Source organism: Equus caballus, chromosome 24, assembly GCF_041296265.1.
Source record: "Equus caballus isolate H_3958 breed thoroughbred chromosome 24, TB-T2T, whole genome shotgun sequence".
Classification (NCBI taxonomy): Eukaryota; Metazoa; Chordata; class Mammalia; order Perissodactyla; family Equidae; genus Equus; species Equus caballus.
Window position 1 is genome coordinate 33,031,994 of NC_091707.1, and position 27,384 is coordinate 33,059,377.

General features: G+C 51.8%; 1 protein-coding gene across 6 annotated transcripts in view; it reads right to left on the bottom strand.

The window, feature by feature from the left end:
* LTBP2 (latent transforming growth factor beta binding protein 2) overlaps window positions 1-27,384 on the bottom strand; it is a 100,823-nt gene that overhangs the window by 45,116 nt on the left and 28,323 nt on the right. For all 6 annotated transcript variants that reach the window (XR_011432230.1, XM_070250162.1, XM_023628102.2 and 3 more), the window contains exons 4-8: window positions 7,770-7,960; window positions 4,888-5,058; window positions 4,149-4,355; window positions 2,993-3,279; window positions 1,827-1,929 (exon numbers count right to left, since the gene is read on the bottom strand). Coding sequence is in view for 5 of the 6 variants with exons in the window: in XM_070250162.1 (XP_070106263.1) it covers window positions 1,827-1,929; window positions 2,993-3,279; window positions 4,149-4,355; window positions 4,888-5,058; window positions 7,770-7,960 (959 nt within the window). In the remaining variant the exon portion in view is untranslated. The remainder of the gene's footprint in view (window positions 1-1,826; window positions 1,930-2,992; window positions 3,280-4,148; window positions 4,356-4,887; window positions 5,059-7,769; window positions 7,961-27,384) is intronic.

Consider the following 27,384-nt stretch of genomic DNA (forward strand, 5'->3'; position numbering starts at 1 on the left):
TTCTTCAGATCTCGTCTTGGGTGTCACCTCCTATAAGAAGTGTTCCCTGATCCACCGGTCTGAGCTAGGATCCCCTACTCTAGAGTGTACATATGTGCAGGTTGTGTACTGCACAAAAGCACCACATTTAAGGGAATCACTGGCATGCTAGATTTGTATACTGGTAAAGACTATTTTGAGCAAATGGAAGGGACACCTTTCTCTAATTTGCACAAAGGACGACAGGACCTATCAGTGGCCCCGGTTTTGCTGTCTGTGTTCTCACAGCACTTGGTACGTGTCTCGTCGCTGCACTAGCTCTCTTTTTTGGATGCCCACTACCTGTCTATGTCCCTTCTCCCCGACTAGACTGTAAGCTTGGAGAAGGAGGCACTGTTTTCACCTCATTCTCCACCGTGTGTCCAGGGCCTGCACACTAGGGCACTTTAAACTGCCCCATCAGTGTAAATATTTGTCGACTGGATAGAATGTGAGATATGAAGTCTCAAGGGTGGGCCTGACCCAGAAGGAGGAAGGAAAAACCACAGAAGAAAAGTGGCAAAACCATCTCTGGCCTGCTGGGGGAGATGCTGAGCAGCTGGCCCCCTCCTCCCAGTAGGGCAGTAGATCCATTCCCTTTTCCCTTTCTGGGGGGATAGTTTCTAATAATAACGATAACAGCTATGTTTATAGACCTAACGCTAAGCACAGGCATCCCCTCATTTACGCTCACAGCAGCCCTGCGAGGCGAGGCCGGCGCTATTTCTGTCTGCACTTTGCAGGTCAGACACAGAGCAGAGAGAGGTCGGCGTGCAGAGCTGGAAGTGGTACCTGCTCTGTGTTGGAGGCTCCAGCCCGGGAGCTTCATACCACCCTGTGCAGCTTCACCAAAAATTCCGTCCCGCTGTGAAACCGCCCACACTTATTTTCAGTTTGGAAAATATGGTCACTGCTCCACAGCCGAGTCTGAAGTGAGGAACAGCCCTGCTCCTCCCACCTTTGGGCTCCGGTCCAGGCCCCCCACAAAGCCGACTCACTGCATCGGCTGCTGACAGGCTGAAGAAATACAGGCCAGGCCCGGGCCAGGAGTGAGGCCTGGAGGGGGATGGCAGCCTGAGCCGGCAGAAACCAAACTCAGGCCCGGGCACCGCGTCACCACCTCCCAGCTGTAAGAGCAATGCCTACACGAGCAATACTGTGCTCACTCCTGACTTCTCAGTGCTTAGCACATACGAGGCACCAGATGAGTATTTGCTGAGTGAATGAGTGAGTGAATGAATGAATACATGTTGGGCTTTCCCACCATCCAAAAGAGGGAGGGAACTGGGTTTCTCAGTATGGCTGAGGACATTCTGGGACAGACACCTAACTCTGATTCAAAGACTGGAAGGCAGGAAACAGGTGAGGAGGACACATGGGGACCCCTCCAGGGAGAGAATGAAGGAAACACCAGTCACCCAGTTGAGACCTCTGGACTCCTGGTACCTGGGCTGGGGGTATATGGAAGGAGGCTGAGGGGTAGGAGAGGGCCCAGCATAGGATGGGATCCCTAAAATCTGAGCAAGAACAACTGGCAAGAGAGAGGAACCCCTCCCAGGCAGTCAGCTGGAGCGGGTAGGCCAGGCTGCCCCCGGCAGAAGGGCTGAGTTGTCTGAGCCATCAGGAGCCTCAGCCGCCAGCCAGAAGCACCCTCAGGGCAGATCTGGAAAGCCTGCCTGGTTTATGGCCTGTTCTACCCTCCTGGCCTCTGAGACCCTGGTGGGAGATGGAGGAGGGTGCCCGGCAGCAGAGGCCAGGCCCTGGGAGAGCTTCCCCCACAACCCGGGACCTCGGCACTCAGTACTCACCTGGTCTCCGTGGGCATGGGGCACATGAGGTCACCCCCCAGAAGGCTCCCACACTGCCACAGCAGTCCTCCTGGGCAGTCAGCTCCAGCAGGGGGTTGGCACACTGGAAAAGAGGCCATGGACACCCATCACCGCCTCTGCCCTTCCCTGCTGTGCCCAGGGCTGTTCCAGGAAAGCCTGAGACAAGAGCTCACCCCCCGCTTCTTACCAGAGGATGCCCCAACTATGGAGGGTAGGAGAGGGTCAGCTGATGCCCCAGAAGGAAGCAGAGAAACCTGTGGTCCACTCTACCAGACTTGAAACTTGGGGAGTGGGGACATATCCCAGGCAAGACAACATCTGCTCTGTGCAGTCTGCAAACTGCCAGCTTCCATGTCCCCCACCCACAGAGGGTCCCAAAGGACGGGCTTTCCTCTGTCAGACTCCAGGGTCACCTACGGTGCAGGCCTTCCCCGGGGCAGTGTCCAGGCTCAGGGACACCACAAGCTGAGAGGCCAGGGAGGGTCTGGGGACTCAGAGCCTCTATCCCTTCGCTCCCACCTGCCACCTCCTCCAGCTTCCTAACCTCAGGAGGGATTTCTGGAAACACCAAACTGCAACCCTGAGAAAAACCGTCCTGGGTCTGGCTCAGTCCCTGGTCTTAGGTGCTTGGACTCGGAAGAGCTCACCTGATTTCCCATCACCGAGTGTGGAGAACTCCAGGGCGGGAGGGGCTGTCTCTCATCTTCACACCCCCAAGGCTTTGGAGTTTAACCCACATTTGCTAATTCCACATCTCTGTGACCCCAATCTCAACTGAATACCAAACTACTTCTTGCCAGATCTAACAGTCCCACTGTCTGTGCACCAGGGGTCCTGGACTCAGCTCCAGGAAAGTCCAGGATTTACTGGGACTGGAGGACACTGGTGACCCCTCTAGAGGGGCACTCTCTTGGGTCCTCTTCGGTGTGCCTGGCACTGACAGGTACCCAGTGGAGCCCAGGCAGAGGCCCAGCCTCTCCACACTCAGGCACTTTTATGCCCAGAGTTTTTCCATCTGGAGAATGGGAGACTCTGCAGACACATTCCGTAAGAATGAGAAGGAGAGAGAGAAGGAGAAGGGGCAGAGTGGGGGACAATTGCTATTCTGGAAGCCCCCAGGGCTCAGGCAGGAGCTACAGTCTCACCTGGCCATTCACAGCGCTCAGGTAACACCGGCCCAGCAGCCCCCGAGGCCTGGGTGCTGCTGGAGGCAGCGGCCGAGGGGCCTCTCCAGACCGGGCAGGGATGCTGTTGCTGTCCCAGTGGCTGTGGCTGGGGCTGGCAGGAAGCCGAGGCGCGGGTCTGCTCTCCACGCTGTTCTCCTCCTGGGCCTCCTCGGCCTCGCCCCGCACCCGTGCCACCTGGTGGACCTGCACTGAGGCCTCTGGCGGGTGGCGAATGTGCACCTTCACCAAGGAGGGGTTCACAGAGGCTGCGCACAGGGGCTGGGGTCAGAGTCGGTGAAACAGGGCCCCACCCTCTGAAGAGTGCCCCCCCGCCCTGCGCCAGGAGGCCACTGGCTGTGTGTTTCCCCAAAACTCTCCTTCCGTTTCTTCACTCTCTGCTCAAACCCCGAACAATACCCCAGCAGGGACAGGACTAAGCGCAAACTCCTTGGCTCCCCACCTTTCAACAACGGACCTGCAATATCAGCTTCACACTCCCTTCCTGATTCCACCTCCCCTGCGATCCTTACCACCCCTGAGCTCCAGCCCGCGGACCTTGCATGGTCCCACCTGCACCCCTTTGCTCAGCCTGTCCTTCTGCAGAGGAGCCCTTCCCACCGCCCTCTGTTTGACCAAAGGCTGCCCATTGCTTAAGGCCTGACTGAAGCCCTCCTCCTCCACGCAGGCTTCCCCCAGCACCCTGGGCACAGAGCTCTCCACCCCCAGAGCTCCTGGAGAATTCTGGCTTTTTCTGTACCCTTTGTTTGGCACCTAATAATGGAAGGCAAGGGAAATGAAATGTTCCATGATGATGTCCTCCTTCCTGTCCATCGTCCCTCTATGTCCAGGACTGTGCATTCCTTGAGGGCAGGATCCTGCCCTCATACTCTGCTGTCTCACCCATAGCACCCCATGAGGGGTAAGGGCAAAAAAACATTGATGAATTCGGATGGAAGGGCAAAGAGAAGTTTAGAGAGTGAAACTGAGCTCTGAGGGCGGAAGAGAAGGAGGGACGTCTGACTATGAAGAAAGGACTAGAGCCAGTTTCCCGTCCCCTCCACCACGGTGCCAGCGCCTGCCATACAGGGGACCCGGGGCACCTCCCAGTCCCGTGCCGCCCCCACCCCGCACTCACCCAGCTGGTTGGAGAGAGGCAGTGTGAAGGTGGACTGCCTCAAGGGGCCCCCCAGTGGGGCCCTGTGGCGGGAGCCCCTCTCTGAGGGCTCCCTGTCCAGCTTTGGGGCGGGCAGATGGCAGAACTTCCCGGTGGAGTTGGTGGGGCACCAGCACTCGTCTCTGCCGATGCAGCGGCCGCCGTTCAGGCAGGGGATCTGGCAGAAATCTACGACAGTGACCTCAAGGTGACCGGAGGTGGAAGAACATAGCAGTACCCACCATGTGGCCGGTGGGTGACAACAGAGGAGCAGGGGGAGCAGGACCCCAAATCTGGAGGCTTGGGGAACCCAGCACCCCCTGGAAGGCAGAGACTCTCCAGGAGGCCCGGAAGGAAGAAGGGTAGACAATAACCAGCCTTTGCCTTTCTACAAAGACCTTCCACGCCTTTCCTCAACCCCACAATAACCTGGGGGGCAGGGGAGCAGTGGCGCTATTAACTCCCTCACTTCTCTGTGGAGAAAACTTGGACTCAGAGAGGTTATGTGACTTGCCGAGAGTCACACAGCTAGGCCATGGCAGAGCTGGGTGAGGACTCAGCTTTCTGTGTGACTGGGGACAAATCACAGAAGCCACGGTGTGAGAGCAGTGGGCTTCCTTCCTGCAGAAGAGCTGGGCTCCTGCCCAAGGCAGGCCCGCCCTCTGTACCCCCTGCCCTCCCAGGGTCAGCCGGAAACCATCTGGTGGGGGAAGGGACTCACAGATGCGGAATCCAGACTTAGGGTCATGCCCATGGCCGCCTTGGCTATACAGGGTGGTGGTGTCGCCACGCTCACAGCTGTTGGCACAGTGCCCCCGGGCACAGGTCTGCTTGCAGATGGTGGGAGTGAAGACAATCTTGATCTTCTTGATTTTCTCCGTGAGGTTCAGCCCTGCAGAGAGAGGGCTTGGGTCCAGGGGGCAGGGCTGAGAGGCACAGCTAGGACCTCCAGAGGCTGGTCAGAAAGGCCCATGGGACCAGGGGTGAATCCATCCCAAGGGCATTTGCTAAGCACCTACGGGCTCCATATCCCATGGTGGGGGCGGGGTCATATCTTTGAGAAGCTCACAGTCCAGCATTTATTGAGCGACGCCAACATACTGGCCACTAAGCTCAGGCTTTATGCACATTAACTCTCAACCCTCTTGAGTGAGGATTATTTTAGGTTGAACCATTAGAAATTGTCATTTCTGTAGGTTGAAATGGTTGAATATAGGTGATGTTCCTATATCCATCATAATATTCCCATTTCACAGTTAAGGAAACGAGGTCCAGAGAAGGTTGGGTTGCCCCACGTCACACAGCTAGCAAGTCTGCAGCGGGGCTTCGAACACAAGGGCAGAGAACTGAGTGGAGCTCAGACTTGCAGGAGTGAAGTTTTCTAAGAGAAGTAGAGGAAGATAAAGCCTGAAAGAATGATTAGAGTCAGGTTGGGGGCCCTAACCGCCAGAACAAGGATCGGGCGCTTCATTCGGTTGGTAGAGGGAAGTCATCGAAAAATTCAGTAAGAGATCAAAGAGGAAGTGGGGGGCCTAATGCCCTCCCAGCTGGGGGGTGCAGGTGGATGGGGGGCAGGGAGACCAGTTGGCAGGTCATTGCAACAGTGCAAGTTGAGGTCACTTCACTTAATATGGGTGGCGACGGTGGAAATATAAAGGAGGGGTACATTCAGTGTAGGGAGCCCAGGAGGGGAGCCGGAAGGCAGACGGGTTGAGGAGGGAAGTATAAAAAGTCTATGTAGGGGGCTGGCCCCATGGCCGAGTGGTTAAGTTTGCGCGCTCCGCTGCAGGCAGCCGTGTTTCATTGGTTCGTATCCTGGGCGCAGACATGGCACTGTTCATCAAACCACGCTGAGGCGGCGTCCCACATGCCACAACTAGAAGGACCCACAACGAAGAATATACAACTATGTACTGGGGGGCTTTGGGGAGAAAAAGGAAAAAATAAAATCTTTAAAAAAAAAAAGTCTATGTAGACCACGCGTTCAAGAAACTAGACTGTGTTGGCAGGAGTGATGGAGAGAAAGCCAGAGGGAAGTGGAGAAATAACTCTGTGTGTGTGTGTGTGTGTGAGAGGGAGAGAGAGAAAGGGAATCAGAGGGCTGCAAGCAGGTGCATATGCTGATGAGAAGGGGCTGAGAGAGGCGACAGGTTGAAGGGGGAGGAGAGACGGGGCGAGAGGAGGACAAGTCATGGCCTAGCATTCCAGAGAAACAAGAAGTGAGGTGTGCCTTAGACAAGAAGAGGGACACCTCCTTTTCAAGATGACAAGAAAGGCCACCCACTATAAAAAGGACTGAAGTACTGATGCGTGCTACAACACGGATAAACCTCAAAAATATTATACTGAATTGTATCAGACACAAAAGGCCACACGTTGTATGATTCTGCTCACATGACATGTCCAGGATGTGCAAATCTATAGAGACAGAAAGATTAGTGGGGCCAGGGACTGGGGGCAGAGGCGAATAGGGAGTGACTGCTTCATGGGTATGGGGTTTCTTTTTGGAATGATGGAAATGTTCTAGAATTAGATAGTGGTGACGGTCACACAAAATTATGAATATACTAAAAATCACTGAGTATACACTTTAAAATGGTGAATTTTATGTTATGTAAATTTCACTTCAATTTTATTTTATTTACTTTTTGAAAGATTGGCACCCGTACTAACATCTGTTGCCAATCTTTCTTTCTTTCCCTTTTTTTTTCTTCTTCTTCTTCTCCCCTAAGCCTCCCAGTATAGTTGTATATTCTAATTGTAGGTCCTTCTGGTTGTGCTACATGGGACGCCACCTCAGCGTGGCCTGATGAGCAGTGCCATGTCTGTACCCAGGATCTGAACCGGTGAAACCCTGGGCTGCCGAAGCGGAGTGCGTGAACTTAATCGCTCGGCCACAGGGCCAGCCCTCACCTCAATTTTAAAAGGAAAACAGAGACAGGAGGTCAGCTCGGGCACAGATTAGGTGAGGGAGTGGCGTGTGTGGTGGGACAGACAGGCAGACAGGTGAGGGGCTCCCTGGGAGGCGGCAGGCATGTCCACGTGCTGATGGGAAAGCAGGGGCAGCTGGAGTAGCCGTTCTGAGGAATGAGAGAGAGAGAGTGTCCAGGCGCACAGGGAAGGACTGAGGCGCAGCGAGCAGAACCAGAAGAACATGTGGAGGCGCGAATCCAAGGGATGCTTGGTTCCCTTCTCCAGGAAGCAGAGGCCCAGCTGTAGGTGCTAATGAAGCAAGTGGTGGGGTTGGTCCAGGGGATCGGGATGTGCAGGAAGGAGGAGGTGGTAGGACCAGGCCTGGGAAGGTGAGGGTCATGGCTGCATGCGAAGGAAGCAAAGGCTGGACAGGTGACAGATGGGGTGGAAATGGAGCACTCCACGTCCAAGGGTCTTAAGGGGGCTAAGTGCTGACGGCGAGTTTGGGACCTCTGGAGCCCGGGACAAAGCAGGCGCTCGACAACCGTTTGTTGATTGACTGAAAGCATGAGGGACAAGGTGACGACTCGGCCCCTCTGTGAGAGTGGAGGGGGAAGCAAAGGTGGGGAGAAGAAGGTCAGAGATTTAGATGTCCTGTTCTTCCAAGATCCCGAGACCAGGTGTCCTTACCCCAGGGGGATGACAGGGGGTCCAGATATGCTGCCTGCTGGGCGCCATCCCTCCTCTCAAGGCCTGGCCCCGCGGGCAGGGCGTTGGAAGTCAGCTGGCCACTAGCCGCAGGGGCCGGGTACAGTCGGACTGTCCGGGACAGCCCCACGTGTTGCTGGGAGGGCTGGGTCTGGCTGAGCCCACTCAGGGTCCTGTGGAGACAACCGTGACATGGGGTTTGCATCCTGGGAGCGGTGTCTCTGTGCCCTCTCTGTTCAGGGTGCTCCCCACCCCTGCCTCTGCACGGAAGAGTGCTCTCTGTTTGGCTCCCTTCTTGCCAACTCCTGGAAAATGGAGGTGCCCTGACGCAGGGGGAATGAGCTAGCTAGTTCAGTGGGAATGTCTACTTCTCTGTGGAATCACTGAGCTTTGGCTGGTTATTCTGGACAAGTCACTTAGCCTCTCTGGACCTCAGGGCCCTCGACTGCAAAATGTTAGACTGGTCCCATGTAGCTCTGACATTGTAAGAGTCTTCAAGACTCTTATGGACCAGTGTCTGCCCCCAAACTGAGTCCTGTGCCTACTCCCTGCCAATTCTTAATACAACTCTTCATACAAATACCTGTGGAATAGGTGCCCAATAAATACACATTCACAGATTGATTCAGGGGTGGAGCCTAGAATATCCTTCTCGCTTATTTTATTGTAAAAATAGTATAACAACAATATTCAAGGAGGAAAAATGAACCCATCGTCCTCCCTAACACAGCAAATACTTTTTCCATTTAACATTTGCTCAAGTTTGTTCTTACACTATTGTCATCACCCATAGATACAATTTAAATTCTGATTTTTTACTAAACATTAGATCATACTTTATACAATTCCATAATTTTCATATTTATCATCTTAATTGCTACATGACAGTCTATCTGAAGACCAATCACAATTTATTCAGACATTGTTCTGTTACATATTTAGATTGTTTTTAACTGTGCACATCCTTACTCATTCAGCTTTTTTCTTCTGTTAAAATATTCCTTTAGTATAGGGGGATTCATTATGCTATTCTATTTTATTCTGTATGTTTGAAAAATTCTTATAATAGAAATTCTGAAAAGGATTATTATTTTAGGATTAATTCCAAGGACTAGAATGACATATCAAAGGTTATAAACATTTATGGCTCTAAGTACACACGAGTCTATTGCTTTCTGAAAGGGTCACATAAAAACATATAAATGTACCACTTACAGCACAATCTCGCCAGCATAGCATATTATTTATATATATCTATATCTATATATATATTTTTTTTGGTGAGGAAGATTGGCCCTGAGCTAACATCTGTTGCTAATGTTCCTCTTTTTGCTTGAGGAAGATTGTCACTGAGCTAACATCTGTGCCAATCTTCCTCTATTTTGTAGTGGGATGCTGCCACAGCATGGACTGATGGGCAGTGTGTAGGTCCACTCCTAGGATCCGAACCTGTGAACCCCAGACTGCCAAAGCAGAGCACATGAACTTAACCACTATGCCACTGGGCTTGCCCTGCATATTATTAATTTTTTATACTTTGCTAATTAAATAAGCATAAAATGATACCTCAATGCTGCTTTTATCTCCCTTTTTTATTACTCCTGACGTTTACATTTTTTTCATACATCTATTTGCCACTTGTCAAAAGTTTCTGCTCATATCCTTTGATATCTTAAATGTCTGAGTTTTCTCATAAATTTGAACACGTCTTTATGTGTTTATTGTTAGGCAGTGCATTCTACAAAGCAGCCTCCACTGTTGATACTCTGTCGCTGTCACAATGTGTATGAACCACTGCTTACACGACAGTGTCTGGACTGTGGTGGGCGTGAACACATTAAAGCTGAGAGGGTGATTACTCGCCCAAGGTTAGACAACAGATAAATCAGGGCCCGGGATTCCAACCCAGGGCATTCCAGCCCAGAGCAGGATGGCAGCTCAGCCTAGAGCCTCTGCTCAGGCCAGAGGGGTGCTCCTCCCCCCAGTAGGTCCCACCCCTATCCTCTCCACTGGATTCCTTGCCCACATGGGCTAAGGTCCGGGGACCCTCTCCCTCTGCCATCCTGACTCCAGTTCTGTTGGCTCAGGACTTGGCTCCCGTGAGCATCAAATATTGCTCTTCCTTCTGGTGCTACCAGCAGCAAATCCTCACCCTGACAGGCCCCAACCATGCCTCACCCTGCTTCCCAAGTTTAGGGGCTAGAGTGAGAGAGAGGCCCTGTTAGCCACCCTGAAGCTCTTGGAGCTGTAATGGACCAGCATTGGGAGCCCAAACCCCGAGCATCTGCTCCTCATTCCCAGGAGAAGGTCAGCACAACCAGCTGCAGCAGAAAACACAATCCTTTCAACGCTTCCAAGAGGGTGCCCGAGAGAGGGGGGTGAGCCGGTGGGTCAGTGGAGCCTCCTCCTGGTGGTAGCAGGCTGGTACCACAGCTCACCTTAGTGCCAGCGCCACAAAGCACCAGAGAGAGGTGGAGGGAGTAGCGCGTGCTCTGCCCAGACCACCTGGTACTTTTTTGAACTTGACCCTGACAAAGAGCCCTCCAATCTGGTCCAGATGGAAAATCAAAGGGTTCTTTGTTGGCCCTTTGTTGTCATTGTTGTTATTGTTGCTGTCGGTTGTTTTTCTAATTGGAACTCGATGCTAATGGCCCCAAGATTCCTGAGTTCAAATCCCTTAAGGGCCAGTGGTTAACTTTGCAGAGAAGAAAAATAACAAAAACAAAAACCCAAGTATCCCCTTGTCGTGGTAGATAGGAGCTGGCTGTACAGAGGAGAGAGGGCAGGATTTGGGCCAGGCAGATGTCAGTTCCACCTCTTGCTGGCAGAATGGTCTTGAGCAAGTCACTTAGCTCGCCTGAGCCTCAGATTCCTCATAAGTAAAATGGGAACAGCGACATCCACCTCACTGGGCCGCTGTGAGGACTAAGAAGGACAGAGAAACCCTGTGATTACTTTGCAAATATTAGTAAATGATCACAGGTTGAAAACTACGCCAGAATTTTAAAATCACATGAACAAAGAAAAAAACATACTAGATACAGTTCAGACAAAATACGTCTCCTGAAGCCCTAAAAATTCTTCTTCATCTAAGGGAAATAAAAGATTCCCCCCCAAAATCTTGTTATACTGTTTAAGCATCCTTACCTATAAAGGGCCAGAGCCTAATCTGGTGTCAACACCTTTTTAACAACCAGAGCTTTCTGAGCCCCATCCATTGTCATCTATTGCTATGACGGAGATTTGGGGTTAAATGACAGAAATCAAAAAGTCCTGCCTTCTGAGGGGCTCGCAGCAGAGCAGAGGAGGGAGCCCTGGTTCTTGGATAGGTCCTACCTCTTATGCTGAAAGCACCCTTTAAGGACACAGCTGTCTCCCTTCATAAACCCCAGCCCAGTCCTTGGGGTGGCCAGGGAGGGAGGCCCTCTGTGTGTGGAGGGCTGTGGGCTCTCAGCTCAACTCTGGCTCCCAGAGAGTGGTGGCAATAGAGGCAAGCAAAAGCTTCACTGAGAAGGGGACTTTCTTGGGCCACAGTCCCCCCGGGAGAGGCTCCATCCACTCCCAGCCTTGGAAGAGCTGCTACAATTTCATTGAAGGACAGGGGTTCTCAGACATGCGTAGCACAAGAACAGAACTTGCTATCTCTCGAGATGGTTCCAGGGAAGTCCTGGCAAAGCTTCCATGATGGATCAGAACAGCCATCCCTAGACTTCAGGATTTCATGAGTCAGTAAAATTTTGAAACAAATTTAAGGGAACAGCATAAAGTTGCCAACTTTTTATTTAAGACATTAAAACGCACACAACTACCAATTACTGCCACCATAATTTCATGAAAGAAAAGACATTTCAGTGCCCAAAAGAAACATTTGAATAAGCTTAACTTTATGGAAGTCTCACCACATGGACTTTATTTTCTTCATAGACCAATGAAAACTCCATCACAGACCAGCATGGAGCCAAGGAGGAGCCACTGGGTCACGTGATCCACCAAGGTCTGTTCCAGCCTGAGGACTCCTGGGCTCTTTCAACCAATTTGGGAAGAAAAACTTCCCATCCCAGCTGGCTGGGATCTGCAGGCCCAAGGGAAAACTGCCTGGACAGTGCATACCTACAATGATGCCACTTGGTTAAATGTGGTGAGCCCACATCCTGCCCAGCATGCCGAGGTTTTCAAACAGCAATGGAGAGACAGGTGGGTGACAGGCCCCATGCCCTCCACGCCATGTAATTTGCACCCTAGCCCGGCGGCTTCACTCTCGTTTATAAATTGGGCTTCCAACTACGATTTGATTTGAAAAGGGTTCTGCTGCTAAAAGAAAGTTTAGAAACATCACTACAAGGTGCATATATAGTTATAGCTACCGTTTATTGAGCACTGAGCCAGGAGCTTGAAATGCATCATCTTAGCGACATTATTTTATTAAATGGCAAAGTAAGTTGCAGAATAATATGGATAGTATGCTTCCCGCTTTGTGTTTTAAGAAAAACTCTCCCTTTTCCCCTATAGATACAGCATAGGAAAAGTCTGGAACAATCTGTAAACAGTGGCTCCCTTTGGGAATGAGAGTGTATGTGTAACTAGCGTTTTAAACTTTGTATGTTTCTACATTTTTGGAATATTTTCAGGAAAAATTTTTACAGTAAATATGCATCATTTTGTAACAGAAATAAATCTCTATTTTCCCCAGCAACACCGCTTTATAGATAAGAAAACTGAGGCTCAGGAAAAGCATGGTAAATGTGTGCAAATAAATAGACTCCAAGGTGGACTGTGATGGCTAACAGAGTTCAGATGAAAGAAAGACCGTGACATTTGAGCTGGAGCTTAAGAGATGGCTAGAATTTTCACAGTCCAAAATGAGGAGGAAGACATTCCACATAAGAAAAATGACGTAAGAAAATGCATGGAGGTGGGAAGCATGGGCCACATTTAAGGAAGAATAATGAGTACCATTAATTATAGCAGAGGATGGGAGAAGGCTGGAGGGAAATAACATCCATTCAGTGCGGGCATCATGCTAGGTGTTTTACATAATATATCATTTACTTGTCCAAACAACCCTATGATCAAAAACCTCTGCTTGGCCAAAACTACCTTAAACAAAGTAAAAAGGCAGATGACAAAACTTGAGAAATATGTGCAACTCATATCACAGACAAAGGACCAATCTTCATAATACATCAAGAGCTCTTAAAAACAGACAAGACAGACCAACAGCCCTCAAAGAAAAGTTAGCAAAGTGATATGAACGGTTTACAGGAAAAAAAAATACATGTTTTTTTAAACACATGAAAATATGCCCAACCTTTCTCATCCTAAGAGATGTGCAAATGAAAACTACTCTGAGGTAGCATTTTTTTTATCTATCAGAAATCCAAAAGTTTAATAGTAGACTAATTTGTTGAAATAGACTGAAACAGTCACTCTCAGATATTGCTGGTAGGAATGTAAACTGATACAGCCCTTATGGAGAGAGCAATGTGGCAATGTCTATGCACACCACAATGCATCTTCGCTTTGCCCCTGCAGGTTCACCTCCGAGACTATGTTGCCCATAAACCTGCTGTGGTGGGCACTGCCTGCCCAGGTCCCCTTTGCAGCTGGTGCACCCCGGCTGGCTTCTTCTGAGTCGTCCTATTGGATGATGGCAACTACCTGACAAACTCCTCCCACCACCATGACCTTGAAGCCAGTGACTGCCTTCACGGAAGTTCAAAGGCCCAGCCCCCTTGCTTTAAGGTGGGACAACTCTGCAAGCTCCACCTTCAGTCAGGCCTTGGCTTGATTTCCTGGGAACCAATCCTCGCTTGGCTCTTTCCACCTTGCCCTTCTGCTTCCCTCCCTCCCTTAGCACTCCCCAATAAATCACATACACACCCAGATCCATGTCCCAACTCCACCTCTAGGGAAATCTGACCTAAGACACTCGTAAATGTCCAACATGATGGATGAACAAGATTATTCATAGCAGCACTATTTTGTAATAGCAAAACATTTCGTAAAGAGTAGAAACAACTTAAGTGTCCTTCAGTAGGGGGTTGGTTAAACAAACCAGGATACATCCACAGGATGGAGTCATATTCCCTCCAAACAGAAAGAAACAGCTCCTTACATTTCCCTTACATGCGCAGGGAAAGCTCTCCAAGATAGATTGAAAAGTGAAAAAAAGCCCAAATCTGGCCCACTGACTGCTTTTGTACGAACTGTGACCTAACAATGGTTTTTTATAGTTTTAAATGGTTGAAAAAAATCAAAAGAAGGATAAGATTTCATGACATGAGAAAGTGATACAAAATTCAAATTTAAGTTTCCATAAATAAAGTGTAGTTGGAACACAGCCACACTCATTGCCTACGACTGCTTCTCCTCTACAACGGCAGAGCAGAGCGGTTGCAGAAACCATATGTCGTACATAGCCTAAACTATTTACTATCTGGCCTTTTATGGAAAAAGTGCTGACTCCTGGTGTGGGGCATATAAACTTTTGTGTAATAAAAGAGAAGATAAGGATATGTGTTACATATATTTGCATATTCATAAAGCAACCTTGGAAGGATACCCTGGGAATTAATAACGGTGGTTACCTACGGGTATGTGGGGGTAGCGGGTAGGGGATCGGGGGAGGGAGTGGGAAGTGGGTGGATGGGGAATCAACTGGTGTTACAGTTTAATGAATGTGGGCTCTGTGCCAGGCTCTGGCCCAACAATGCGCATCACGTGCATTATCTCATGTAGGCCTCTCCATAACCCTAAGAGTTACTCATTATCCTCATTCTACAGTCAAGAAAACAGAGGGTAGGGAGGTTCTATGCCTTGCTGAAGGTTGCAGAACTCCCAAGTACAGAAGCCAGGTTACCAAACCAGCTAATTTCATCCTAAAGCCAGCCCACCATTTGGTGTTTCTTTTTTTCCCATTTCACAGATGAGGACACTGAGGCTTTGAGGGATTAAAGAGGAATAGGTTCGGGTCCATGTGGTGGAGAGCCTGAAACATCGGGGAGGTGTCTGGCCTGTACTGAACGGGTGAAGGAGAGTCCCTGGAGATGTTGGAGCAGCCCACTCTCTTTCACTCATTCAAGGAGCACTTACTGAGAGTCTGCCACATGCCAGGCACTAAGGCCCAAGAATGGCAAAGACCCCCTTACCCTCTCTGATCCAATGGAGGCTGGGCAAAGGGACCAGCGCTCCAGCAAAGATGTGGGGGTACAAGGGGAGCCACCTATTAGCTTTGAGATGCTTGTGATCTTCAAGCGGGTCTAGGACATGATGGAATGGGCCTTTTCGAATAATTATTACTCTGGTGAAAGATTACCTGATGGTGGATGGACCAGAGAGGGGAGGGCTGGAGGCCAGCTGGAAAGCTTTGGCTGTGGTCTAGGCTAGCAGGGACCAAGGATGGGACCAAGAAGAAGTCATGGATTCAAGAGATATTTAAGACATAGAGAATTCCCAGCTGTGGCTTAGACAAATGGGTGGAGGGAGTTCCAGGAGCCAAGATCTCAACTGAGAGATCCAAGAAGTGGCTCAGTTTTGGACATGTTGGGTGTTGAGCGCCTCACGATGGCTCTGCAGATGGAAACACCCAGAAGGCAGCACTCAGGCGAGAGAAGGGGCTGCCTGGGGAGTCATCCATGTGGAGGAGGGGGTTACAGAGTGTAGGGGAGGGATGGTATCCCTCAGGGAGAGCCTGCAGAGTAAGCCACTTCAGAGCTCCCCCTGCCCCTGGCCTGAGGTGCTGACTCTGCTAACGCTTCCCAGTTTCAAGGAGGATAGCGTGTTAATGAACAGACTGGTCTCAGTTTGAGATTTTGCTCCCGTAAATTCGTCTCCAGCCTTTGGCGCCTGCTCCCACTTGTCTGCTAGCACACGATAAAACAAATGAAAAAGCAGTAAACGAATATTAACAGAAAAACGTGGCAACAGATCGTCACACTGCGCTTGACAGCTTCTTCTTTTCACAGACACGTGTGTGTGCCTATAGCAGGGTTCTCATTTTGCACACACACGATCATCATACTTTCTGCTAATAAAACTGTTCCCAGCTCTAATCACAGAATTAATTACATTGATAGCTCATGGTATTCCTTAAGACTTCCAGGCGCTCTGACACCTAAACTTTGAGAAATACAGGAGTGAAGAAAGAATAAGAGTGGAGGAGCAGGCCTGGGAGGCACCAATGCTTGAGGGCAGACAGAGGAAGAGGCTGTGAAGGTGCCAGGGAGGGAGCGGCCAGAGAGGCAGGAGGGGAGTGGGAAGAGAGCCCCAAGACAGGAGGGCATTCCCAGAACTCCGTCTCTGCTTCTGGCCGGAGGCAGAGGCTGTTCCTTCCTGTGACTGCAGGCCCAGCTCATTACAGGTGAACACGCCCTGGCACCTCCCAAGTGGCTCGGTCTCCCCTGAGAATCTGGGTGCTGGTAGGGCAGGGGGAAGCCCTCGCAGGCTCTGCTCTTCCTCTCCTCGCAGCTGGCCAGGCAGGCCTCACGCTCAGGCCGTGGTCAGATGGCCCTTGTGCTGAACTTCCAGGGACACACGATAGTGTTTCCAGACATCCTGCTGCAGCCCCTGCCACAAATCTGCCCTGCCCTTGGGGGGAAAGGACGCACCCAGTCCTGGTGGGTGAAGGGGAGGGGATGCTGTGGCCTTGGTGATGCATAGCCTGGGGGCTGGGCAGGTGAGACCCAAGCTGCGCTAAGACAGCGGCCATCACTCTCCAGCCTCTGGGTATCAGAGGTGCCAGGTTGGTGAGTGCCCAGGTGTCATTGTGAGGAGGGGACGACTGGAACCCTGCCTCATTTGTCCTAGACAATAATAATGAGAATTCTCTGAGCACTAATTCTGTGCTGTGTATTGATTGTTACACTGGCATGATGTTCTCTACTCTTTACAACCACCTTAAGAGCTAAGCACTGTTATTAACCCCATTTTTCAGAAAAGGAAACTGAGGCACAGGAAAGTTAAAGAACTTGTCCAAGGCCATTCATCTAGAATCGTGCTGTCCAATAGAACTTCCTCCGATGGTGGAAATGCTCTATAGTCTGTGCTATCCCATACACTAACCACCAGCGATCTGTGGCTTTTGAGCACTTGGAAATGCAGCTGGTGTGACTAAGCAACTGAGTTTTACATTAAATTAAATTTAAATAGCCCCATGAGGCTGGTGGCTACTGCATTGGACAGTGCAGTATAGAAAATGGGAGAGGTGAGATTTGAACCCGGAAAGTCTGTCTTAGCCTGTAGCTATGTGGTTAGAAGGGGCCCCTGGGTCCCCTCACTGTGTTCTTTGTCCCTTGAAGGCTTTGTTCATAACCCAGGCACTTGGGTTCCCTGAGTGCTCTGGCCTGGGGGAATCTGCACCCTCCTAAACCTTGCTGTCTTGCCCCCAAACTGCATTATCTGTCATCAGATGTCAGGAGGGCTGTGGAGGGAAAGAGGCTGGTTTCCATAGGACACACCCAGGACCATGTCACAGGGAAGCAGTTTGAGCACAGCGTGAGGAAGGACTTCTAAAGAGCCAGAGCTGACCAGCAACATGGTGGCCCCTGGAGAGGCAGGAGCTCCCTGTCCCTGGAATCGATGACCTGTGTCCCCATGTGCCAGAAGGGAAGCAACAGGCATTCCTGCTCTGGATGGGGCTCTGGGCACAACTTCTGAGAGACAAGGGGTGGCCTGCTCAGTGGGGCCACACCCCAGGGGACCCAGCATCCACCCGCTGCCTAGTACCGATGCAGCATCGTCAACATGGGCACCCTCACTCCCTGGTGCCCTCTTGAAAGGGCCAACAGCCGGCCTCCTTCAAGTGTCTCAAGACCTCTCCTGCTGCTGATCTTGCTGTGCCCACTTGCCCAACCCCTTCAGCCTCACTGATCAGCCCGAGGCCCCCACCCAGCCCCACGCAGCCTCCTGTGAGTCACATCCCCTGCTCTGAGGTCTGCGCCTCTAGCTCTTTGTATGGCCACACCCAGGTCTGAGAGTTCTGGAGCTCTGGCACAGACTCCAGAGGATGCCCTGCCAGGCTGAGGGGGTGGGGAGGGGACAGAACCCTGGGGGTGTCTCTTCTGCTCAGAACCACACCGCGCTCTGCTCTCCCAGTCAGCTTGGGAGGGAACATAGCACCCCTGTGTCCTTGCAAGTAAATAAGAGGCAGAGGTTTATGGGAGCTGCGCATGCCCAGGGAATGTCTGTGGGGCGCCGAGCTCCGGCCTGAGGCCTGATGCCCGCTTCTAGAGCAGCCCTGAAGTAGGTGCTGCCTGTCTGCCAAGAGGCCAGACCCCTCTGAAGCCCATCACTCTCCTCCACCTTCCGGACCCCTCATGCCTGGTCAGCTACAAATACTTTTCCCCTGAGCTGCCTGCTTCATGGGCTGCCAGGCCGCCAGGCCCTTGTCCCTCTACTTTCATCTTTCCTGGGTAGGCAAGGGAGCAGGGCAGAAAGCCAGAGTGGGCTGCCAGGTCCTGGGATCGCGCCTGGGGCACCTCAGCGGGCAGAAGTGGGAGGGAAGGTGCCCTGAGGGGCTGCCCAGGGCCTCAGGAAATGCCCCTCATTTTCTACCCATGTGTCATTTTGCCCAAACATCAGACTGCTGGCCTCACCTTCTCCCTCTCACCAGGAGGAAGGGCTCCTCTGGAGCTGCTCTGCCTCCTTCTGGGTCCGGCAGGACCACCCAAAGGGCTGCAGCTTGGCCAGAAACACAGAGCCCGAGAGGGGAAAGGAAGAGATTGGGGCTTACCCTCTTTATATTCTCCATGGAGTTACCACAGTGCTGGGCACGCAGCTGCTGCCCCCAAAATATTCATCACATTGAACTTTGAACTTCTCTGTGGCCTCTCCCAGCTCTCCTGCCTCCCTGGAGCCATCTCCCAGCCCTGGCTGGGGTCACCTCCCACCCCCGCTCCCCCTCACTCCATACCACCAGCCGGGGGCAGCAGGCAGCCTGAAGCTTTGACTCCAAGTACCCCCAAGAAGACTTGTCAGCTCTTGGGGAACCTGGATGCCATGAATTCATCATTCGACCCCTTCCAAGGTGCACTTATGAGCACTCATAAGGTGCACGCGTGGTCCCATGTGGGCTCTGCGGAAAAGGCATCTTGTTTGCCGAGAGCGTACAATGCAGGCAGGGAGGCAGAGGGTGGGGGAGCAGAATGCAGGCTAGATTTTAGCCTCATTCATCCCCTGACCAGCAGCTTGGTGCAGGGTGCAACATACCCATACTCAGTGGTCCTGGGACAAGACCCTGCACAGGAGCATTTCATAACAATCCAAGAGCGGAAAGACAGCAGGTGCCGGGAGTCTCTCGGCCGGGTGAGCTGCCCAGCCAAGACGCTCCAGGCCTCCCTCGGCAGGGGCAGCCCTGGGGCTGGATGCCTGGAGAAGGCTCTCTAGAAGTCCTATGATGTAAATGGGAGGCAGAAGTGGGGAGGGCCGAGTCTACCCAAGGCAGGGAGAACCATGAGTGCGAAGGGATGAATTCAGGAATGTGCTGATGGTGGCATTCAAGTTTAAGGAGATCTGTTTGGTTAAAGGGAAAATGGGAGGGACCTAGGATGACAATAAATAATAGCAAATAGCTACATAGGGCTTATTATGTGCCAGACGCTATTCTAAGCACTTTATGTATATTAACTAATTTAATCATCATTAAAATGAGGAAGTAGGTATTCTTATTATTCCATTTTACAGATGAGGCACAGAGAAGCTAGGTAACCTGACTAAGGTCACACAGCCAATGACTCACAGAGCTGGGAAGCAAGCACAGACAGCCTGCAGATATTCTGGTTCCAGAGCCTGTACTCCAAACCTCTAGACTATATCATGGCTTGAGAACTAGGCCTTGAAGGAAGGCGTTTTTACCAGGAAGGAACAGGGCTAAAAATGGTCTCTTAAGAAGGTGATTGTGGAAAACTCCTTCCTGGGGGCCCCCTGCCTGCCCCTGTGGCCCAGGCTGCCTGGCCGACAGTGCTCCCCTCCCCGCCCACCTCCCAGAGTCCATCCCAGGGTACCTACAGTCGCGAGTGGGTGGCAGGGGTGAGGCGGTGGAGGCTGGAGCCCCCACACAGCCCACCTTGTCAGATCCCTGCTCTGCTTACTGGGCACCAAGGACCGAGCAAACATCACCTCAGAGAGGACCCCGCAGCACCCATGAGATGGCCACAGTGTGGAGGCGGGTCGCAGGCCCTAGTTCACAGGTGTCATGAATGGCCAGGCCCAGGATTCGAAGCCAGGTCTCCTGACTCTAAAGCCCATCATGCTCCTCCCACCCCCGCGCCTAACGCCCCCCACAAGCTGTATGTGGCGCTGTACGAGCTCCAAAGAAGCGCCTGGGAAAAGGAAGCGGTTGGAGAAGTGGAGCCATCGTAAAGAAATGACAGCACAAGTCAGGGCCTGTGGGCACCTGGCAGCTGCTCCAGGAGATGAGGAGGAGGAGGAGAGAAGAGACCTTTCGGCAGAGGGGACTGAGCTAGGATCATTCCCCAAAGCCATGGAGAACGTGGTACACAGGCATCTTGCCACCACCAAATTGTCACGAGATGCCCACCTCCTGAACCCCTGAGTCCCCAGCTTGTGGCCTTTGGCCCCCTCTACCCTCCATAAAGCACCCCCACCCCTCACCCCTGCACACACACAGAGCTTAGCAGGCCTGCCCTGAGGGATGGCAAACACAGACCTATGACTTCAGGTGAGAGCACCCCACTTCTGGACCTGCCCAGACAGGCCCGTGTGGACAAAGGCAGCTGCGGGCCTGGGTCAAGGACACACTCCTCAGGGGCTGGCCAAAGTCCTGGGGGCCTGCAGCCAGGCTGCTCTTCCAGTGGCTGAAACTCTACCCCAGGACCATCCCCAAAAGGAGATTTTGGTGGGACCTGTGACCCCCACCTGAGAAGTCTTCACTCAGCAGTGTAGCAGCCCAAAGCTGCCAGCCAATGATGCGCCAGACATCTGCTACAGGCATTCCGCTTTTTACTTTAGCTGGGCTCTTGACATTTGATACCGCATTTGCTTAGTGCAACGATCCTATGCTATAGGAACTATCACCCCCAATTTACAGAAGAGGAACTGAAGCACAGAGAGGCTCAGATAACCCCACAGTCTAGGGACAAACAAGAGTGGGTGCCGTTCATAGAACACCTAAAAGGTGTCAGCTGCATTTACATACATTAGTAATCCTCCCGACAAGTCATAAGGTAGTGATGGGCGGTCCCATCTTACAGATGAGAAAATCGAGGCTCCTGAGGTTAAATCACGTGCTCTAGGCAGCATAGCTGCAAGTGCTGAGCAGAGATTCAAACCCAAACTTACCTAACTATAAGACACAAAGGATTTCACATTCCTGCCTCACACACTACTGCCTGCGGTCGGGGCTCTGACCTTCATCCAAGAGCCTCAAAAAAAGAAAGAAATGTGGAATCAATTTGTTCCCCAAGGGCGTGGCCTGGCTGGAGTCTCAAGAGGATACCCTGCCCCCACCAAGTACCAGATTCCCCCAAGAGGCCCCTGACACAACCCCCAACCCCCCACCCCCCACTGGGTGCACAGGTGGGTGGACATGTCGTGGTCAGGGGCTGAGGTTCTAGAAGAAAATGCAGTATAGGCAACCGGCTGGAAGCAGAAATGTGGTCGCTCCAGAGGTTTTGATTTGCAATCTTCATTTTGTAAGGAATGGGGGTTTTTCTTTTAAAAAAGCACTGGACTTCCTTGAATTTTAGACTTTTCACAAATATTTTTCTAGGAGAAAAGAGAAGAAAAAAAACCCCCCACAAAATGCCTGTTGCAGCTACTCACTTCCACAATGAATCACGAACACAAAACCACAGCTATGTGGCTAACAAAGGAACTATGTGTTTTCACATTTTGTTATTGGAAATCATTTAGCAATCTTCACTATGTCATCCACAGACAGACAGACAGACAGACGCGCACACACACCCCTCTGTGTCCAGTGCAGCCAATCTTACAACCAAGGTCATTAGATGACTTTGCATGTAACCCATTTTCTCTTTCTAATCCTTTTCTGGGAAATTATCCTGCAAGGCTTAAATCTTCCTGCTTAGCCCCTCACCAGAAGTGGGGGATGTGTGTGCATGTGTGTATGTGTGCACGGGGGTGGGGGGAGTGTGTGCGCGTGTTCTGGCTATGGGGGAGGATGAGAACACTGAGACACTGATTCAGTGAGCTCCACAAGTGGAAACAAGGATACCTTGCAGAGTCCTTTTTTATTACTGTTATCATAATACGGCTTTGCTTTGGTAAAGCGATTTTCACCTGGGAAGCTTACACGGCTGTTCCTGACAGTGGCAAATTAATTAACTGATGGCAGATTTAAAGATCACGCAACTGGAAAAACTACTGGACCCATAAATCAGAAACTTCCTCTCCAGCCCAGACAAGGGGTGAAACCTGATATATATTTGAAAACCTTGAGCTCAAAAGGAGAATTCACAGGGCCTGAAAAGTCTTCATTATGATTTTTGAGGCTTATTCTCTCAGCCCAGCTTTCCACCCACACCCCATGTCTCTCTCTCTGTCTCTCCTTCTTTCCCTCTCTCTCTCTGTCTCTGTCTCTTTCTCTCTGTCTCTCTCTCACACACAGACACACACACACACCCCACCCCAGAGGGTGACATTCACTTAGCAGCCACAGTTCTGTACTAAGCAACCGGATGGGATGGACCTTCCCTGGGGCATCTGAAAAAGAGCGTTGACTGTCTTTCCATTCCCTTCTTGCTTCATCTCTCCCTAACCTTTTCCTTTCAAACAAAAATCCTAGAGGACTTAGGTCAGTTAAATGCTATGAGTACAGCCACAAGCTTGAAATGTTTGTTGTTACTATTTTTTTAAGTCAGACGCTGGAAGTGGCATACATTAACGTTTTAATGACCCCAACCGGTGCCCTTCTCTGCCTGCACAGGGCTGTGGGGAAATGCTGCTCAGCTCGCCAGGTTTCTGCAGTTTTCTGAAAAGACACTGGGGGCCTTGCCTGGCTGGTTCCTCTGCGGCGTCCGCACCAGGCCTGCTGATCTGCGCTTGCCTGTGCTCACCCGCTCCAGGGGCCGCCCGGCAGAATGGCTGCAAGCGCAGACTCTGGGGTCTTGAGCAGAGCTGGGCTGGAATCACCCTTCCTCTGTCTCCTCATTGTGGAGTGGGGGTAACAGGAGTCCCCTCCTCATAGGGTCATTGTGAAGGCTCCTTAATGTGCTGGACATCTTCCACTTGCCCCTCCCCACTCTTCTCCAGCCCTTTGGCCTCTACCTTCCAGTCCTGTTCTGCCCACATGGGACCCCAGCAGGAGGGCAGAAGGCAGCAGAGGGAGTGGAGGTATTGATCCTCCCGGTTGCCTCATGATGGCAGCTGCCAGTGGGCAGTGGCTGTGTTCCTTTACCAGAGGCCGCAGCCCTGCTGAGGCCCTGTCCTATGGCTGGAGCTACTCTGGGTTCCAGTAACCCCTGGCACCTTGCCCCTTTAGACCTGGAAGGTTGAGGGCTTCCCTTCACGGCTACCTGCGGGGTACCCCACCATCCCTTGTGGTTTCCTCTAATTCTATCCATGCCTTTGCAAATAGACTCCTTATTAAACCATCCCCATTGAGTGTGCCATGTGTTTCCTGCTGGAATTGACTGATGCAGATAAAAAAAAAAAAGAGTATCAGCTCTTGGGTACTGAGCTCTGAGCTATGTGACTCAGCACTTTATCCACTTTCTTTTATTTCATTCTGACCACAACCCTGTGCTGCCAGTATTAGCATCATCATTTTTACACTGAGACTCAGGGAGGGGAAGAAACTCACACAGCATCAAACAGCTGGTGAGCGATAGAATCAGATGAAACTGAGGGCCGACTCACGACCCTCGCTCCTAACCACTCAGCTGTGTCCTCCCGGGTATGTCGTCACGTGCTGTCTGTGAAGTGCTTCGCACAGTAGGGCTGGCTGACTCAATAGGGCTCCATAAAACCCACAGTCCTAAATTCTGCTCTAGCATAACCCTCACCAAACCCTAACCACAGCCCTAAGGTTAAAACCTCACCCTCAGGCCAGACTGGAGTTGTTCTCTAATCCTACCCTAACCACCACCCTGTTGTGAAATGGAATGTCACCTCAACCACAAGCCTAGTCCCACCCCATCCTAACCCAAATATTCACCACTGTAACCACAATTCCAGACCCCTCTTCAGGGTCAGGCCAGGGTCAAGGCTGTAGGGAGTCCCTGCCCTCTACTCCTGGGTGCTGGCCCCATCCCGGCACAGTGCAGCCCTGCGCCCCCCTCAACACGACCGGCCGAAAGACACTGCGCAACATCCACTTCCCACAGGTCACTTAGCTGGTGACTTTGGTGTGGGGACGACAAGGAGAGGAGGGTGAAGCCCCTAACACAGAGCCTGAGACATAGCAGGGGTACAGTGCACCCTGCTGATGGCGGTGGGGAAGGAGGATTAAAGAGGAAGCAGGACCACAGCTTTCTCCAGCACTTCACTGCAGGCCGTGGGCACAGGAGGCAACCAGCTCCTCTCTGAGAGACTTGCAGAGGGCTGGGGCCGGGGCCGGGCTGCGAGGGAGTCCCTTCCTGGAACCAAACCTAGGGAGGGGTCCTAAATGCTCCTAAATTCTCCTCAGCTCTGGGAGAATCCTGGAAAAGGGAGTCAGGCAGTCTTCATCAGAGATTTTGGGGCCGCCTCGGGCCACCACAGGCCACATGTCCACCTTCAAGCTTAAATAGGAGAAGGAGGAAGGCGAGAGGAAGATGCAGGAAGCAGACACCATTTCCCTTGAAAGCACCGACTTGCCTGTGTGGGGAGCAGCAGAGGGGTTAGAAAGCCCGGGGCCTCTTCTCCCCTGAGCACTGAGAGTCCTGAGCCCGGCTTCTTCTGCCCAGAGGTGTCTGCACGGGCCAAGCATGGCGGAAGGACAAGGCCTGCGGACTCTGCTGCCGGGAGAGAAGGCACACTGGCCCCACCTTCCTCATGACCTCTAGGCCCAGACTCAAAGCATAGCCAGATGCGTGCCCCAAGCTGCATCTGCCCGCAACCAGTGTCTTTTTGTTATTCACATACCAGTACCCTAAGACCAGCCGTGGCCCTGCCCAGGCCCTGAGCTCCGCGGGTCTCAGGCATTTGTGTGGGCTGGGGAGGTACACATGAGCCCTCTGCAAACCCCAGAGGTGCACTCCCCTTTCAGAGAAACCTTAGAAGGGGTCTCAGGAGCCAAACCCAGCTGGAAAGGACTGCATTAAAGCAACATGTTCTGTAGGGGAAATGGGAGACATTTCCCTCCTGGGAAGAAGCCAGGTCCAGGGTCCCCACACTCAGCTGCACAAGTGGTGCACTGCACAATTCTTGGGCACCTGTCCTAGAGATTATGATGTGAGGGACATCTCCTGGTCTTGTGTCCAGGGACTGAAAGGGCCAGCACAGAACAGCCTGTCTCCCTCCTCTCCCTGATGGGAACGGCGTCTTCAGACCCACCCAGTCACTCCAAGCAGTCCCTGCTGGGCAGGGAGGGGCGGGACTGGCAGGGGTTGAGCTCCAAGGGACCCTGCACAAACCTCAGTGTGGCCTGTCTGCACTTCCAGCAACCCCTGCAAACGGCAGGGAGAGGGAGCATGGGCAGTGAAGGATGTTCTTAGCGGAAACCCAGATCTCTCCTGCTCTCCTCGGAAAGTAGCAGCAGGGCTTCTGGGACTTCAGACTTAGGAAATAAAACCCTTTCTGTTTGTTCTGGCTGGAGGCCCACGACTGAGCATCTCCTCTGACTACTCCTCTCTGAGCCCTCCCTCTCCCAAACCCACAGGCCCGCGGGAGGGGGTTCAGGGGTCCTTTGAAGGCCCAAGAAATGGAGAAACTGGGAGGAGACCCCTGCACAGCTGCTGCAGCCCCGGACCCCATTCCTGGCATTCCTGTTCTGTCCCTCTTAGCAGAGAAGTGCTGCCCGAGGCTCGCCCTGGCTCCAGACCCCCGAGGAGGATTGGGAGAGCCCCTTCCTGACGGATGACCTGCTAGGGGATGGGCTGAGTGTCAGCTCAGAAGGGAATGCACCCCAGACCATCTTTGCTCCAGGCAGCAGCGGGGGATACATTGTGGCAGGGATGCTCATTCAGTGGATACTGATTTATTGAGTGCTTGCTAGACTAGGCACAGTTCTAGGAGCTTGGGATATGTCAGTGAACAGAACAAAGATACCTGCCCTTGAGAAGCTCACAATGTAGCTGGGGACAAACAGACAAAAGACAACAAACATAATAAATAAGTAAATTATGTTTGTTAGAAAGTGAAAAATAAAAAGTACCATGGGAACACAAAGTGAACCAGATGAAGAGACTCTAAACTTGAGGGTTTACAATATTAAATAACTAAATATAAGAAAATGGGAGACATCTCCCTCCTGGGAAGGAACCAGGTCCAGGGTCACCACATATAGTTGCATAGGCTGTGCAATGCACAACTGTTGGGGTACTCGCCACAGAGACTATGATGTGAAGGACATCCCTTGGTGGGGTGTCCAGCTGCTAAGGTTAACTTTAAGGTTAAAATCTTAAAAAGGTGGTCAGGGAGGGCCTCAGGGAGGAGCTTCTCCTGAGAGTAACCCATGTACATATACATACAGGGGACATAAGCAAATACCCCAGCCCAGTCAGGATTGCTGAGTAACAATAACCAGCATCTTGCAAGGCACATTCTAGCCCACAAAGCAATCTTTCACTCACAATGTTTTTGTTAATCCTCCTGACAGCCCAGTGAGAAAAGGATTATCCTTCCCATTTTACAGATAGAGACATCAGGCTTCTTGAAGTTAAGTGGCCAGCCCAAGGTCATACGGCTAGTTAGTGGCCCAGCTTGGAAGCAAAACTGGGTCCCCGATTCTAAGTTTTTTCAAAATAGTGTAGTCAAGATCCTAAGGGTTGGGGAATTCCAGAGAAACCTCAGGGGAGCAAGCTTGTGGCTCGGAGTTATAAAAACAAATCAGAAAAAAACAAGGCTAAAAAAAGAAAAGGAAGGAAGGCGCTCAACCCCTAGAGGTCCCCGAGGCTTGACTCAGTCAGGATCGTGGAGTTGAGTCAACCCAGCAGGAGGACCACCCCACGGCCCCAAGGAAGGGTGACACTGGACGAAAGATGCAGGCTGTTTAACCCCAGTGCAGCCTTGCCAAGGGGGACTCGAGGCCAGAGTGTCAGGGACAGCTTAGGTCTGCCATGATGAAAAGCATCACGTGTCCTTGTCACGACCTTGGAAATGGGTAAAGGAGGAGTAAGCGCATTTCACCATCAGGGTCAGAAAATGGCCAAGCTGGAGGCCAGAATCTGAGACCATTAACTCTTGACCTCAGAGAAGACCCACTCTAGCCCTCTGCTTTACGAACGTGGACACCGGGGCTTGCGGAGGGCAAGGGACTTTTCCAAGTTCTCCTAGCGTAAGCTGGCCTCTCATCATGTCCCAGGCGTATCAGAGAACAGTCTTGGGTCCAAGGGAGTGGAACGAGGAGGAGAGAGGACAAACAGGAGCAGGCAAGGGCCCGCGGCTGCACGCTGAAGGCCAGCGCAGAGGAAGCGAGCCGGCGGGAGGCGGCTGGAGCAACAGCCAGGCTCAGAGGGCCCAGCAAGCCCTCAGACTG